The sequence below is a fragment of the Pelophylax lessonae genome (assembly GCF_965119305.1).
Source record: "Pelophylax lessonae genome assembly, chromosome: 7".
In the NCBI taxonomy this organism is placed as follows: Eukaryota; Metazoa; Chordata; class Amphibia; order Anura; family Ranidae; genus Pelophylax; species Pelophylax lessonae.
In genome coordinates this window covers 102,592,914-102,610,703 of record NC_138774.1, presented here as the reverse complement: position 1 = coordinate 102,610,703, position 17,790 = coordinate 102,592,914, and the positions used below count along the sequence as shown (strand labels likewise).

The 17,790-nt window shown below is 41.4% G+C and overlaps 1 protein-coding gene across 1 annotated transcript in view; it reads right to left on the bottom strand.

Moving 5' to 3' along the window:
- RELB (RELB proto-oncogene, NF-kB subunit) overlaps positions 1–17,790 on the bottom strand; it is a 94,463-nt gene that overhangs the window by 65,394 nt on the left and 11,279 nt on the right. The window contains exon 2 of the mRNA XM_082264005.1: positions 1,830–1,862. Coding sequence (XP_082120131.1) covers positions 1,830–1,862 — 33 coding nt within the window. The remainder of the gene's footprint in view (positions 1–1,829; positions 1,863–17,790) is intronic.

Genomic DNA, 17,790 nt, shown 5'->3' with positions numbered 1-17,790 from the left:
TACCATTTATACTCCAATACCCGTCACTGTGTACACCATGTATACCCCAATACTGAACAATATATATATACCATGTATAACCCAATACCGGTCACTGGGTCACTGTGTATACCATGTAAACCCCAATACTGAGCAATATATATACCATGTATACCCCTATACCGGCTACTGTGTATACCATGTAAAGTCCAGTACTGAGCAATATATATATATATATATATATATATATATATATATATATATATATATACCATATATACCCCAATACTGGTCACTGTGTATACCATGTAAACCCCAATACTGAGCAATATATATATATATATATATATATATATATATATATATATATATACATACACATACACACACACACACACACATATACACAAACCATGTATACCCCAATATCGGTCACTTTGTATACCATGTATACCCCAGTACTGGTTACACACACACACCCCTGTATACAGTACACCCCCCACACACACCTATATATTGTTAATATTTACATTTAAATATTTCCTTTTATGAAGAAGTACACTGCTCTACTACTTCACAATAGTTTGATGCTATTTAGTATTTACAGTTCTAAATCCTGTTGTTGTCTGCTGTGTTCAGACTTTGCTACATGCAGGGAGTGTCTTTTTTTTTTTTTTTTTTTTTTTTTACAGCAGATAAAATAAAAAAACTGAGTTCTTCTGACTGCTTACATTTTTGGATGAAAACCATTGGCAGTATTCGTGATGCATCATGGAATTGAATCATTGACAGGATGATTGTAATCGAATCAAATCATGAGACCAGTGAAGATGCATGCCTCTAGTAGTGATGGCCTACATGTTGCTCAGTTCCAGTTCATTTAAGAGCCGGTTCACACTACCGCGACCAGAAAGTCGCCCCGTGACTTTGAAGAGACTTGTTTAGAGACTTGGAAGAGACTTGGAAGAGACTTGGAAGAGACTTGTGCACTACTTTGAAGAGACAGGCGACTTTGTCTGTGGGGAATGCCTGGCTAATCTCTTTCTTCTTCCTGGAAAGTCTGATAACAAGTAGTGTCAATTAAGATAAGGAGGCGACTCCCATTGAAGTATTTGGGACAAGTCGGACTTCAGTAGTGCCAATTAAGACGGCACTGATTGATTAACATTGCTTTTGTTATGTCAAGCTACCTGGGGCGACACAAGTCCCCTCACAAGTCGTGCTAGTGTGAATGGGCTCTAAAGGAAATTTATCACAAGTACTGAGTCTGTCATCCCTTTCACTTCAGTACAGGTTATTTGAATTTTTAAAAACATTTTCTGACATGTTGGTGTTATATCTTTCACTTGGATGTTAGTAAATACAGCTGGATAAAGCAAAAACTGTGTCTTCATTTTAGCCCCCGTTCACACTGGGGCGACGCTACTTCGCACCGCGACCTCCGAGGTCGCGGTGCGAGCAGCGCGCCGCGACCTCGGAGTGGCCGCCACGGACTTCATAACATCGCTCCTATCAGAACGGGTCCGCAGCTTCCCTATGGGAGGCGACCTGCGGCGACCTGTGAGGCGACCAGGTCGCCTCACAGGTCGCCCCAGTGTGAACGGGGGCCTAGGCTGCAAAGTAACAAAATGTGATTATTTGAAAGGGGGGGATTCTTTTCTATACCCACTGTAAATGAGAAATGATGATGTCAGAAGGGCCATGAGTCCAAGAATATAATATCGAATTAGTGAAAGATGGTTGCTGTTGGATTGTTTTGTATTTTGCACAAATCACACTGCTAACTCTTTGCCTTACTGAATAAGTCAATATATATACTAGTGTGGAAGAAGACAAATGTATTTACTTACCTAGGGGGTCATGGGAAAGAATGCAGTTAGAACCTAGGAGAAACACAAAATGAAAGCATTTACAATCCATATATCAGCAAAGCAAGTCTCGCCAAAAAACACATTTGTTATCAGACACTAAACCAAGGTACACACATTGTTCAGAAAATCTGCATCCGCAACTCAGCCTGGTCATTGAGTGCTTGAATAATGACTGATTCCGGATAAATCAGCCAAAATTCGAGCTGTGGATGGCCCTGCAAGCATCCCCCAGCCTAAAAAGATGATTTAAACATTGACTGAGCGGAGAAGAAAATCTCAGAAAATCTCAGAAGAGCCACGTGAACCTGAAAACAATATCTGTCAGATTCCACCATGTACACTTGGCGTAGACGGAGGAATCAATTGGTTTTCTCTCTCATTCATCCTGAGGGCAGAACAGGAGAAAATTGAGCAATGTATGGCTACTGTAAGGCTGTATTCACGAGAGACACAGAAGCATCACATTATTCTTAAATCAGCTCCAAAAAAAGGGCGCAGGAGCTACTTTTCCATGTTCTTTGGTCGAAAAAAACATACCAAAGTAACTTCTGTACATTTTTTGAAGCCAATTTTGGTACACAATTATTTAGCGCACTTTGGCTCATTTTTCAGCCATTTTGTCGTGTAACAAAATGGCAGTTGCTTTAGTGCATTTGGGGTGTCATTAACAATGACTGACACCCAAATGTATTTTAGCGTGATCTGGAATTGCAGGCAGAATCTGCCCGTGATTCCAAGTCAATCATATGTGAATGGGGTCCAAGGTATAGGTTTCTTTTAGGTGTAATAAATATATAGTGTACTCCCGCACTATCACTCCTATAAACTGCTGCAGGTAACATATAGCGTTCCCGCAGCTATAAAGTTCAAAAAAAATGTAATGAGTGGTGCTGCGCCTTTTTTTCTATGTGCAAAGTAGCAATAATAAATATGTGCAAGTCCTCTCTAAAGTTAAAGTGCAAAAACAATAAAAAATGTGCAGATCAAGCAATAAAATCTAATAAATGGTGTAAGCAAAATATGCAACTGTGTAGTATCCTATGTGCTTCTTGAATAATACTAATATATGCAAACTTATTGTATATGATAAAATGCAAATCAAGCACTATTAAACCATGCAAATCAAGGTGAAAACAAAAATATACAAATAATGTCTTTTGTGCTTCTCCAGTTTTAAGTCCCGGGTCACACTTCTGCGATGCGGGAACCAGCGCGATTCCTGTGCGCGTTCCCGCATCGCATCTCACTCGTAGGCAGTTCACACTGCTCTCTGCTAATCGCTGGGGGTGTCAATTTAAAGTTTATAACACCCCTAAATCGGTTCGCAGATCGCAGCGTGAACTGTAAAATCAGACAAGACTTGGCTCGCATGGGTGTTCCAGCGTGGACCAAAAAAGCATCCAGCACCATTTTGGTGCAAATGCGATGCGATTTCAGCCATACAGTTTGTTGGGCTGAATTTGCATTTTACAGACATAACATGTGATGTGCACAGCAATGCGGTGAGAATCTCATGCAATGTCTGGCATCGCACAAGTGTAAGCCCAGCCTGAAAGTCAATATAAAAAGTTCATAGGACTAGGTACATTTATATGAAGAAACCACATACCAGACTACACATCCGCCTATGTCACTTCCAGTGTCCTCGTATGCTTCTGCTCACACCCTACGCGTTACGTCACAGTCACGTATTTTCTTCAGGATGGTGCCCTGAAGAAGTCATGTGACTTTGATGTAACAGGTAGGGCATGAGCAGAGGCATCCAAGGAAACCGGAAGTGGCGTGGCTGTGTAGTCTGGTACTTCTGGTTTTTCAATGTTGTTTTCCAAGTCATTTTATTGTGAGTGAGGTTTTTTATTTATTAAATCATTTACCGAAACAATATAATACTATGGGAAGTTTTCTCTGCACTTTTATGTACCCTGGGCAAGGCTAACTCTGGGGCTTACATAGACGAGCACCTTAAAGGAGAACCCACCCACCACATAGGTCCAGAAGTCAGGAGAGAACAGCTAGAGGGCCCCTAGTGGACAGAAGATCTAAGAGGACCACCACATTTGGAGGTATATTGCTCTATGTCAGGGTACAAGTATTAGGAAGGTGAGAGTCGTTTGAGCACTGCAGTGATATTGTTTACAGGAGATACAGAAGTATATAGATTTTGCACAAGAGGTGAAGATAAAGAAATAACACAAGAGACTGTGTCACATGAACTTTTATATAGACTTTCAATACTGGATTAACAAAGAAGCACATAAGACATTATTTTTTTTGTATATTTTTGTTTTCACCTTGTACCACATATATTGCTTGATTTGCATGGTTTAATAGTGCTTGATTTGCATTTTATCATATACTTTAAGTTTGCATATATTGGTATTACTCAAGAAGCTCATTGTACAGCTGCAAGAAAAAGTATGTGAACCCTTTGGAATGATATGGATTTCTGCACAAATTGGTCATAAAATGTGATCTGATCATCATCTAAGACAATCACAGTCTGCTTAATCTAATAACACACAAAGAATGAAATGTTGCCATGTTTTTATTGAACACACCATGTAAACATTCACAGTGCAGGTGGAAAAAGTATGTGAACCCCTAGACTAATGACATCTCCAAGAGCTAATTGGAGTGAGATGTCAGCCAACTGGAGTCCAATCAATGAGATGAGATTGGAGGTGTTGGTTACAGCTGCCTTGCCCTATAAAAAACACACACCAGTTCTGGGTTTGCTTTTCACAAGAACCATTGCCTGATGTGAATGATGCCTCGCACAAAGGAGCTCTCAGAAGACCTACAATTAAGAATTGTTGACTTGCATAAAGCTGGAAAGGGTTATAAAAGTGTCTCCAAAAGCCTTGCTGTTCATCAGTCCACGGTAAGACAAATTGTCTATAAATGGAGAAAGTTCAGCACTGCTGCTACTCTCCCTAGGAGTGGCCGTCCTGTAAAGATGAGTGCAAGAGCACAGCGCAGACTGCTCAATGAGGTGAAGAAGAATCCTAGAGTGTCAGCTAAAGACTTACAAAAGTCACTGGTAAATGCTAACATCCCTGTTAGCGAACCTACAATACGTAAAACACTAAACAAGAATAGATTTCATGGGAGGATACCACAGAGGAAGCCACTGCTGTTCAAACAAAACATTGCTGCACGTTTACAGTTTGCACAAGAGCACCTGGATGTTCTACAGCAGTACTGGAAAAATATTCGGTGGACAGATGAAACCAAAGTTGAGTTGTTTGGAAGAAACACACAACGCTATGTGTGGCCAAAAAGAGGCACGGCACACCAACATCTAAACCTCATCCCAACTGTGAAGTATGGTGGTGGGGGCATCGTGGTTTGGGGCTGCTTTTCTGCGTCAGGGCCTGGACGGATTGCTATCATCGAAGGAAAATGAATTCCCAAGTTCATCAAGACATTTTGCAGGAGAACTTAAGGTCATCTGTCTACCAGCTGAAGTTCAACAGAAGATGGGTGTTGCAATAGGACAATGACCCAAAGCATAGAAGTAAATCATCAACAGAATGGCTTAAACAGAAGAAAATACGCCTTCTGAAGTGGCCCAGTCAGAGTCCTGACCTCAACCCGATTGAGATGCTGTGGCATGACCTCAAGAAAGCAATTTCCACCAGACATCCCAAGAATATTGCTGAATTGAAACAGTTCTGTAATGAGGAATGGTCAAGAATTACTCCTGACCGTTGTGCACGTCTGATCTGCAACTACAGGAAACGTTAGGTTGAAGTTATTGCTGCCAAAGGAGGTTCAACCAGTTATTAAATCCAAGGGTTCACATACTTTTTCCACCTGCACTGTGAATGTTTACATGGTGTGTTCAATAAAAACATGGCAACATTTCATTCTTTGTGTGCTATTAGGTTAAGCAGAATATGATTGTCTATTGTTTTGACTTAGATGATGATGATCAGATCACATTTTATGACCAATTTGTGCAGAAATCCATATCATTCCAAAGGGTTCACATACTTTTTCTTGCAGCTGTATACTACACAGCTGCATATTTTGTTTGCACCGTTTATTACATTTTATTGCTTGGTTTGCACATTATTTTATTGTTTTTTGCACACTTTTAGAAAGGACTTGCACATATATTTATTATTGCTACACTGCACATACAAAAACAGCACAGCACCACTTATTACATTTTTTCTTTAAGGTGTGATGTGCAAAAAAAAAATCACAAAAAAAAAAAAAAACGTTATCCCCATCCCCCTTTCGGGTGCATCCTACCTGGCTAAATACTTACTTGTCACCAGTGAGAGGAAATTGATGTAACAGACAAATAAAACCCATTATGAAGAGCTGAGGAAGAATGGACGTCCACCAGCTTTTTCTTGCTGCCTGTACCTAGACACAGGGCCATCTTACCGAATGGGCACGCTGGGCAGTTGCCCCAGGGGCCCCACCTGCCCAGCGACCCAGCCTCAGCCCAGCATTAGTCCAGATTCATGTGTGCATCCCGCTTCCTTACTTAGCAGGTGGCAAGCGCCCGTCGGCCCTGCGCTGCTGTCAGGCCCTTAGGCCGTGGAGGGGAAGACCACAACTGCTGTCCGCCTCCAATGGAACAGGCACACATGGGACATTTGAGTCTGACTCCCGTCTGTGTGTGTGTTCACCGGACCCAGCCGCCGAACTTGGAAGCTGCTGTACCCATAAATATCGCCTTATCGATAATTTGCATTTTTATTCTCGTGGGTGAATGTGTAGGCAGGGCCCCAGTGCACTGCATTGCCCGGGGCCTTTTAATTCTCTTAAGATGGCACTGGTTAGACATTTTTATTATTGGTGTCACTGGAGCAGGAAGTAAAGGGAAATCTCCCCAGCGATGCTAAAGATACCAATGAAAACCTGACAGACATGATATCTTCCTCCAACTCTATCCAACTAAGACAAAATATGTTTTGGCTATACTTTAAGTACGTTGCAAAGGCTCTGAATTAATTGTCCCCCCCCCCCCCCCCCATTCATTAAATGACAGGAAAATGTCCTTTTACATGATTTAAAGGAGGAGATCACAGCATGTGAACTTCATTGCCCTGCCCTATTCCTGAAGCATGCTCCATCCACACATACCTGAGGCCTCACATCAAGTCTTGGATGGGGCCACCCAGCCTGTATGCTTTTTTTTTTTAAGTTACATTTTTATTGTGTACTACAGCAAGACAGGAAATCTTACAAAAAGGAAATCGTGATACAAAACTCAGAGGTGCATCCAGGGTGGATTTGATTTAAATCACTAGTAAAAAGGTTTGATTTAAATCATATTTTTTAAAGAGCAACTGTCACCTCTGTCCCACAGCAGCTCCTCCTCTGACCCGCTGTTGACTAACCTACAGTCCCATTCACTTTAATGAAATGGCTGGTGATGCGGCACTGACACAAGGTGAGGGACGTGGCCGCAGCAGGTGAGTGGATGCCCACTAACAGGTGCTGCCATCATGGATCTTAAATGACAGGTGCTCTTTAAATGTAAGGATTCACTTGCTGGTAGTTACTGTGAAATTGTGTGAATCCATCAAGCATGTTATCTCTGCTTGCAGAGCTTGGATTAAACTCCATTTTATGCTGAACAAACTAAATTATGAATGTATCTTAAATAAAAAAAACTATCTTTAGATATATTTTTACTTCAAAAGCATTTTATTAAAATAAATTTGTTAAAAATAAAAAACATCCAATTTAAAACAACAAAATCATATTTTTTTAATTCTTTTTTTTTTTTTTTTAAATCATTGATTTTTATCCACCCTGGGTGCATCCAATAACACCAAACAATCAGTGCAGAATGAAGCACAGCGTATTACAAGTACAAAAATAATAACTGAAGACAAAGCCAGCATATAATAAAATGGTGGCAACTAGACCTAAAATATCTACCTATCGGGGGAAACCCCCTTTATATAAAAAGCTTGCCGTAGCTGTATGCTGTATAGACATGAGATTATAATACCTCTTAGCCAGGGTCTTGCTTACGTACTTGGGATTTTCCAAGGTAGAACTTAAAAGAAAGAAAACCCAACTAAGAGCACAAGTCGGTAGCACTGCAACACTGCCCCAAATTACCTGCAGATAATTTGCCATGTGGCACACATCAAGTAGCATGTATTGTTTTACGAACTTCCATCCCAAACATAGACATTATGGTTGGCTGTCTGCTTATAGGGTTCTACCAGCACGTTTTTAATCAATTTCTTCAAAGTGAGTCAGAAGACTTGTATTTCTAAACATTGGTATGCTCTGAGTCATTGTAGAAGACCCGATTTAGTCAAACTGGAGGGGCTGGCATACTAAAAGCGTTAGCAGACTCTCCGGAAGAATATTAAAGCAAAGGGGTCCCATTCGGCAGCCTTTTTGCTGTAGTCTATGCACCAAAGATTAATGGCATAGATCAACCAAATACACTGCATGCACGTTATTTTTCTCAGAAGATCGGAAAAGGAGCCATTTGAGTTGGTCATAACACAACATTTCCAATAATATGGAAAATAAAAGCTTGTCACGGTTGACAGCTTCATGAGATAAAACAAGTGCACACCAACATGATACGGAAATAAATGAACCGAACAAGTGAACAAGTAAAGCAAGCCATACATATATACTGTAGATTTATCTTGTTCATTCTGCAGGCTTAAGGTGTTTGTTACCCCACATTTCATATTCCATGTGCCTGGTATACCACATACTTGCATGAGAAAGTATCCTGTTCTCTTTGTATTGCTTCCTTTGTGTGAAATCCCTGGTGTTCCTGCCAGTCCCTCACCTTTCCTATTAAAAACTGTCCACACTAAGCAGGAGAACACACTGTGGTCAGTTCTCTAGCTGTGCTGGGAACTCAGCCTGCTCTCCTCCAATGATCAGACTTGCCCTGACACGTCCCCACTGCACAGCCATTCATTGAGAAGCTCAGTGTACTCCTGCTTCTCCTCCCCCCAGCTCTTATGCAGCTGAGAACAGAGGGAATGTGATTATTTATAAAAAAAAAAAATGGAAAAAAAAGGTATTTATAATGTTTTTTTTTTAAATCTATGCACAAATGTTTTGCCTTTAATTTATTTTTTTAAACTGAATGGGTTGTTTTACAGTGTTATCGTTTAGAATCACTGTAAAGAGGAAGTAAACCCTCGCCACAAAAATTAGAAAAATAAAAACTTGTAAAAGAGAAAAGGCATAACGAGCTAGTATGCATCGCATACTAGCTCATTATGAAATACCTTAAAACAAAGCCCCCGCAGTGCCGCCCGCTCAGCGACAGGACGGCTGACATGTTCGGCCGTCCTGCTTCCTGGTTCGAGTCCTCCAGCCATCTGATTGGCGGGAGGCGCAATTACATTACTCCCACGCATGCACGGCACAGGGCTCTGAAGGAATGGCACGGGTGGCCCTTCCTTCAGAGCGTATGCGCCGATGACATAATCGGCTGCATTAAAAGTAAATATTTCCCAAACTGTGCAAGTTCAGAAGATATTTACAGCACCGTTTGGACGGCCGACGGCGGAACAGGATGGCCGAACATTAAAGTCCCATGGGCGTTTTTCTTTTCTTTTTATTTACAGCACCTATAGGTAAGCCTTAATATAGGCTTACCTATAGGTAAATGTCAACAAAGCGGGTTTACAACCACTTTAACAAAATAAATCTAATAGATCCCTCCATCCTTGCTAAACAGATGGAGGAATCTCCTCTGCCAGCTATTGTATTCAGGCAGTCAACACTCTCACCTGTCATAATTCCCGTACGGTGACTGCATCGCGATTGGATGCAGTCACTGTTCGGCCAATCACTTTCCATCTGGCTCCTTTAACAAAATTTACTTTCAAAGATTTTTATTTCTTTGAGGGGCAAAAGAAGTAATACAAAACGAACAATGTACATTTTATCAACTATACGTAATTGCATACAAATAGTACCAGAAGTAACAGGGCAGAAAGCAGTACAACTCCAGGGGATCAGAAAAAGATAATAAATATATCTGATGTTATTATGAAAGATCCGCTTTATACCCATTAGACCAGGGCTAGAAAAAACCCCAGGTGCCTGGTCACATTGACGACTAGAATTAGCAGCCTGGCGACTGGGCTACACTGCAGCAGGTGTCTTGTCCCCATGCAGCCCCCGCCCACGGGTGCACGGACTGGCTGGTATTTGAGGCCGTGGCTTTGCGGCCTCCTGTAGGGAGACACCTTCATCGAGGAACTGGCGCCATCATGTGGTGGCCGGGGCTACAACAGTCACTGGTGGCGCTGAGGGTTTTCCCTGCTTGTTATGACTGCTCGGAGAAGAGGTTGAAGATGTTGAGGGCTTGATATGGTGCCCTGTCCTTACCAGTGAGTGGACAGGGAGTGTGGGGCAGCTGGTTGGGACAGCCTCAGTTCCATTTACAACCCCACAAAGATGGAAACAGTTTTTTTTATTTTATTTTCCATTAAAATCATTATTTAATTATTTTTTATTCTCTCGCTGTCATGCCACACAGCCGAAGGCCCTTTTCACATGGGCTATCTGATCAGGTCCGCCTGTCAGTTTTCTCCTCTATGGAGTAGTGGATGTCCGCTGACAACCGCCGCCTTCCGATCCTGTTAGCCAAAAACATATGGATGGTGGTCCTACTTTGCATCCGTCCGACGAATCGAATCATATGGTATCGGATTGAAATGGACAGGCAGTCCATTTCCATCCGACTGCCCCATAGAGAAGAGCGGACAAGACCTGTCATCCACCTGCTCAGCGGACATTATCGAAGAAATCCCCTCTGAGCAAGCGGATTCTGCTTAGCGGAGGTGCACGTGTGAAAGGGGCCTAAAGTGGCATGAGTTACTGGATCTCCTATCACCTCCAACTTGCTACACTATCCTTCCCTAGTGAGCCACTGCCTATCACACCATCAAGCCAAGTACACACAGGTCAAATGCCGGGCAACATCAGCCAGTTCATTAAAAAACTGGCCGCCATTCAGCCCATGTGTATGGCAGCCAGTCCGCAAGAAGCCGACCATTTGGCATGTGCGAAAAAAAAAAATGGCTCCTAACCTTTTTAGCTGGCTCCTAGATTTCAAGCAAATTTGTCAAGCCCTGCATTAGACTGGTATGCTTAATAATATTGCCCCGTAGAGGGAGAGACTAAACCAACTCTATAGAACAGAGGGATAGAGTCAAGGAGTAAAGTAAGAAATAGAGAAATAATAGTAAAATAGGAAAGAAAGACCTAGACAGTGGTGCCATACAGTCAGCCAAGTGCAGGTGACAAGGGTATTTTGACATAATTTGCCCACGGCTCCCATGTTAGCTCAAAAATGTCTTGTTTAATTATTAATTAATAATACTGACCACTTTCTCATGCAGAATTATCCAGGATATCTTATGTTTCATATGGCAGATAGATACAGAGGGAGACTTCCAAGCTCCAGCAATGGTGATCTTAGCCACCAGCAACATAAAATAGACTAGACATCTCATGCGGCGTGGCACTTTGCCTGGAGTGTCGCTCAGTGGGGCAATAGAGGGTAGCTGTTCTAGTGCAAGGCCCGTTAACTTTCGATTGAAAAAGAAAAACCCTGTTCCAGTAACTCCTAATCCTGAGACACTCCCACCATATGTGGAGTATTGTCCCTCGTAGAGAACACTCTCTAAAACAGTCTGATGAGGATGATGGGTACATCTTGGCTAAGCGAGTGGTGATCAGATGCCACCCTGTCAGAACTTTTGACGCTCGCCTCTATTAAAGAGACATTCAATATACCCTTATAAGCAATATGAAGCCTGGAGTATCAAGATTCAGGTTCTATTTCGATATCGAGGTCTCTCTCCCATGCCAACATGTATGGGTGTTTCAATGGTGAGGGCAGCAGCAATGCATAAGCCATGGAAATGCCACCCCTAGTGCCCTGATCTTTAGCACACCATTGTTCATACGACGTTAGGAAGGTAATGTCCAAGGAGGAATGGAGACCCGACAGAAAATCTGCAATTTGGAGAAAACTAAACGGTTCAGTTTGGGGCATTTCTAAATAATAATACAATGGGACAAGGTTAAGGGCCCTCTATGCTTATAAAAGTGTCCTATGCGGTAGAGACCCTTGTCCGTGCACCATTTGAAGGCTCTGTTCTCAATGCCCAGAGGAAAAGCCAGGTTGTGAAATAAGTGTTCCAAAGGATTGAAGGCCGAAAGCAATTAGGGCGTACCGGGTCCCATAACACAAAGGAATGGGACAGGGTAACTACCATAATGGGGGGTCCTTCAACAAAATTTGACTAAAAAAATGATAGCGGTCTATGGCAGCCTTAAGTCTGAAAAAAAATATGCTAGAGAAATAATGAAATTGACATCAAAGGCTAGTGTAGCATTTATATCAGTGTTTCCTAAACTATGGGTCATGGACGTGTTTGTGATGGGTCACCATCTGTCTGTGTAGCCAAGTTTGTCCAAGTGCAAAATCGGTTGCAAGTGATATAACACAGATAGACAAAGTCTGAGCTCTGATGTACAGGGACTGAGAGAGGCTGATGCCAAGTCAAAATTCAGATACTTACACTGCTTGCATTTAATACAAAAAATCCTGATTTAATATGAATACAGAGCTGCATGTTTGAAATTCTACTTCAAATGGACTTTGCTTAATTGCCACTATGTGGCAAATGAGGTTTAATGTTGATAAATGTAAAGTTATGCACTTGGGGGCTAAGAATATGCATGCATCATACATATTAGGTGAAGTAGAACTGGGGGAATCCATAGCGGAGAAGGATCTGGGTGTTATGGTAGATCATAAGCTTAATAATAGCATGCAATGCCAAGCTGCTGTTTCCAAAGCAAGCAAAGTCATATCCTGTATTGGAGGCATGGACTCCAGAGAGAGAGAGAGAGAGAGAGAGAGAGAGAGAGAGAGAGAGAGAGAGAGAGAGAGAGAGAGAGAGAGAGAGATAATTTTGTCCCTGTACAGATCATTAATAAGCCCTTATCTGGAATATGCAGTTCAGTTTTGGGCACCAGTTCTTCAAAAGGATATCGGGGAACTGGAGAAAGTGCAGAGAAGGGCAACCAAACCGATAAGAGGCATGGAGGACCTCAGCTATGAGAAAAGATTAGAGGAACCGAATTTATTCTCTCTTGAGAAGAGGAGATTAAGGGGGATTATGATCAACATTTATAAATACATAAGGGGTCCATATAGTGAACTTGGTGTTGAGTTGTTCACTTTAAGGTCAACACAGAGGACAAGAGGGCACTCTTTACGTCTAGAGGAAAACAGATTTTGTCTCCAAATACGGAAAGGTTTCTTCACCGTAAGAGCTGTGAAAATGTGGAATAGACTCCCTCCAGAGGTGGTTCTGGCTAGATCACTAGATTGCTTTAAAAGAAAGGCCTGGATTCTTACCTAGGTGTACATAATATAAATGGGTACTAAAATTGTCTCCTAAATTGCACCAGGGATTTTACGCCTAAGCATATAGATGCTGATAAGCCTCCATGTGCATGAAGCTTAAATGTCCAAACCAGCTCACCCTCCATATGCTCTCAGTGGAGATAGATCCGGGGGAAAAACACAATCTGTTCCTCCATGTTGTCGAGTTAGAAACCACAAGTTATCGGCTCAGACATTACCTCCTTACCTTGGTTAGACCTTGAACGGCCTCCTAAAGCCATACTACCTCTTACGGTTCAGGCGACACTACAGGTGGGGGATACATATTTATGTAAAGGCCTACTTTCCTCCAGACTGAGGCCTCTGACTCCATTATTTGGATTAGCCTCAATCCATACCCTTCAGAACCCACTTCCCAGGATTCTCCCAATATGTTAGAACTCATCAACTGAATGGTTAGAGTATACTCAATATTTGGTCACACGGTCCTTCATCGATTCTCTGACGTGACCATATACTGATATTGAATCTTTCCTATCCCAATCTTCTAAGCCTGACCATACCCTTTTACAGCTATACCAGGTTTTGCCAACAGTCATACCCAAAGCCACCTCCATTCCTCTCAAAGTGGGTACAGGAATTACTAGTCGCACCGGAAGACGTGGAATGGGACAAAGTATTCACTTCCTCTTATAAGATGTCAATCTCTTCCCAAGAACAAGAGTGAAAACTACCGTATTTTAGCAAGGTGGTACCACTGTCCTACGCTCCTGCATAAAATTGACTCCTCTGTTCCTGACACTTGTTGGCAGTGTTTGCAGGCTCCTGGCACCATGACCCACACTTGGGGTACATGCCTGAGAATTTTCCTATTCTGGGATAAAATTTTACACCTGTTTGATTGACTTGTTGGAGATAAAATTCCCAACAAACAACAGACCACAGTATTATCCATGTTGCCAGGCTCCTGTAAACAAATCAAGAAAAGCTTATGCCTCGTACACACGCAACGAATTTCCGCCGACCGGTCGTCCGTCTTTTGTCCAGAGTGGTGTCTATTGGCTGGAATGTGCTCTAGACTGCACACGAATTTTCCCGCACGACAGAATTCTACTTCAGAAGTGATGTCATGTGTTGGATTGCTTTCTGTGTGTTCTTTCATCTCTGAGCATGCCTAGTCTTGCTCATAAGATTTTTCCCCATCGAAATCTGTACTAATGAGACGAAAATCGGACGTGTTTTGACGGTCGACAAAAATTATATAGCCTGCACACCAGGATTTTTTCGGCCGAAAAGTCGGAGTCGGTTGTCGGAAGCACCATACTAACAAGCCGAAAATCGGCAGATCGTTCGTCGGACGAAATTTCCCGGCCGAATTTCTACTCGTGTGTACGGGGCTTTAGTAGGGCATTTCATCACTGCTGCTCGCTCTGTTAATAGCAAGACACTGGCGACAAGTCAAAAACACCATCGCTGGACGATTGGCCTTGCGATATGGATAAAATTGACCATTTGGAACATGTGTTTGTGTGGGATGAGGATAAAACCGAACCCTACAAACTTATGTGGATAGTGTGGCCCCATTTCAGATACTCTTTGGAGTTTGACCCATTCAGCTCTTCAAAAGCGTGAAACCTTATTTGCTCCGGATAACATCCCACTGGCTCCCCCCCCCCCTGTTTTCTCCCCATATACATTCTTATACATCTTATCATCTCCTTCCTAATTTTCTCCTTATATCCTCTCTAAAGGCTTCACAATGTTATGTATTACCTATAAGACCATATTTTACGTTATGTAGGATGGGCCGATTGGCCCCTTATTTTTCTTTTCAAATAGCCTTTCCCAGTCAGTTGACAGGGTATCTGACATTGTTTTGTTATAAACCACTTGAAAAAGTTTTGATAATATACCTTCTATACATGCTGCGCTACTGACAATATCCTTCAGTTTGCCTCACACTTCGTATTCCATAATTCAGAGAGGTAAACTTGTGAGCATAGCTGTCTTCATTTGATCTGTCTCTGTTTTGTAAACATGTATTGTACACATCTTGCTAATAAAATGTGAACAAACATAAAAACAGGAGTAAACTGCATGCTCTTCTGGATGATGTGTTTCATCAACTCAGATCTTGCTGATCAACTTTTGGTTTCAATTTACAAAAAGCTGCCAGTACACCGCAACAGCATGAAAACTAGACCTGCAACATTTCTTTAATGCGACAAATCAAAACACATGGAATGTGCTGCAAGGTGGGTCCATTAACACCTTCTGTACAGTGTGTTACGGCGACATAATGAATGACAACATACGTTACCATAACATATAGGTTTATGAAGCCAGTCTCAGTGTTCTTAGTAAAGTATTGTATATGTCAGCCTTGGAAAAATAAACTCTAGCAGTCAAACTCGTCAAAAAAATTATTGTTTTGACACACTATATATTGGAAAGGTACAAAGTTTTAGTATTGTCTATGCATTCTGTTTATGGAATGGTACATTCATCTTAAGATATTTTAAAATAACACCATTCGGCTGTATTCACATCTGAGCGTAGCGTCTTTGAACATTGTTCCGGTGTTTTTTCCAACGTTTTTATGCGTGACTTGTGCGTTTTTCTGCAGCATTTTTGAGCTTTGCCATTTTTTTTTTTATATTAGTCAATAGAGAAAACTATCATCTGTTTCATCGTTTGCCAGATTTTTTAGCTTTTCTGTTAGCTTTTTATTTATTTATTTTTTTAAATATTATTCATTATTAATATTTTTGTTATGGTGAGGGATTAGAGTTAGGCCTAGGGGTTAGAGTCTTTATTTTTTTTTTTTTTTGTTTGGTAGTTAGTAATATTATTATTATTATTATTATTCACGATTTATGCGATTTATATAGCACCAGCAGTTTACACAGCGCTTTACAATATAAAAGGGAGACCGTACAGTTACAATAAAATACAAGAGGATTAAGAGGGCCCTGCTCAGAAGAGCTTACAATCTAATGGGGTGGGGCAGGTGTTACAAGAGGTTGTAACAGTAGGGAATGAGCTGATGGAAGATTAGTGATAGGCTTCCCTGAAGAGATGAGTTTTCAGGGATAGCCTGAAAGCAGCTAGAGTAGGAGATACTCTATACTGCTACTACTAATAATAATAATAAATAAATGTAAAATACATACACAAATAAAAATAAACATAAATAAATAATAAACTCAATAAATGAATGCTAAGTGAAAAATACATAAATATTTAACCCCTAACCCTAAGGCCCCGTTCATATAGGGACAACGCTACTTCGCAAGCTACCTACTTCGAGGTGCGAGCAGCGCGCCGCGACCTCGGGGAGGCCGCCATGGACTTCATAACACTGAAGTCTATGGCGGTCGCCTCCTGGTTGCCCCAAAGAAGCTCCGGACCCTTTTTCTAAGTCAGAGCGACTTGTGTCGCTCCTATTAGAACGGGTCCGCAGCTTCCCTATGGGAGGCGACCTGTGAGGTGACCAGGTCGCCTCACAGGTCGCCCTAGTTTGAACGGGGACTTAGAGCCGGTTCACAGTGGGGCGACTTGCCTGACAAGTCACCGTGGGTCGCCTTCCATAGATTAGCACAGGACCCGTTCTAATAGGAGCGACACAAGTCGCTCCGACTTAGAAAAAGGGTCCTGTACTACTTTGGGGTGACCTGGAGCAACCTGCATTGACTTCAATGATATGAAGTCTGTGCATGCCGCTCCGAGGTCGCGGTGCGAGCTGCGCACCGCGACTTCACAGGTCACCCCGGCAAGTCGGGTGGCGCCTATGTGAACCGGCTCTTAAAAACAATAAAATAAAACAATAACTAAACACTGTAACACAAAATAAATAAAAATAATAATAATTATATTATTATAGTAACGTATTTTTTGGGTTTGGGTGTTATTTTTTTTATTATCATTCATATTATCAATAATAATTGAATATGTTTTTAAGGTTAGGGGTATTATTTATGTAATAATTACATATTATTTTACTTATTTATGATGGTTTTTGTTATTTGTGTATTTATTTTACATTTATTTATTCATATATTACTATTATATTTTTAACATTTTTTTTAACATTTTTTCATTTGAGCAGAAAATTGCACAAATGGTGCGTTTCTATTAATTTCTATGGGAATAAAAATGTGCCAAAAATGGCTTCAAGCTACAAAACGCTGAGGTATGAATGGGTTCCTTTACCTCATTTTTTTTCTTTAGCCTTGAGGCTCCTTCTACAATCTTTTTGAAAAGATGGAATCATCACATCACCTTGCCCAAAGCAGCTTACAATCTAATCCCCCAACTACAGTCATACACCAAGGACATCCAGTTAACCTTCCAGTATGTCTGGACCAATGGAGAAACCAGTGTAAAAGACGAACACAGGGACGGTAAGATATCAAATGAAGGATCCCAACACTGTAAGGCAAGAGGTCAACCCTCGTATCTACTAATGTTTTTGAAAGTAAGTTAAAGTACCCCAAAAAAAAAAATATGTGGATATCAGCAACCGGTGTGACAGAAAAAGTCCAATCAAAA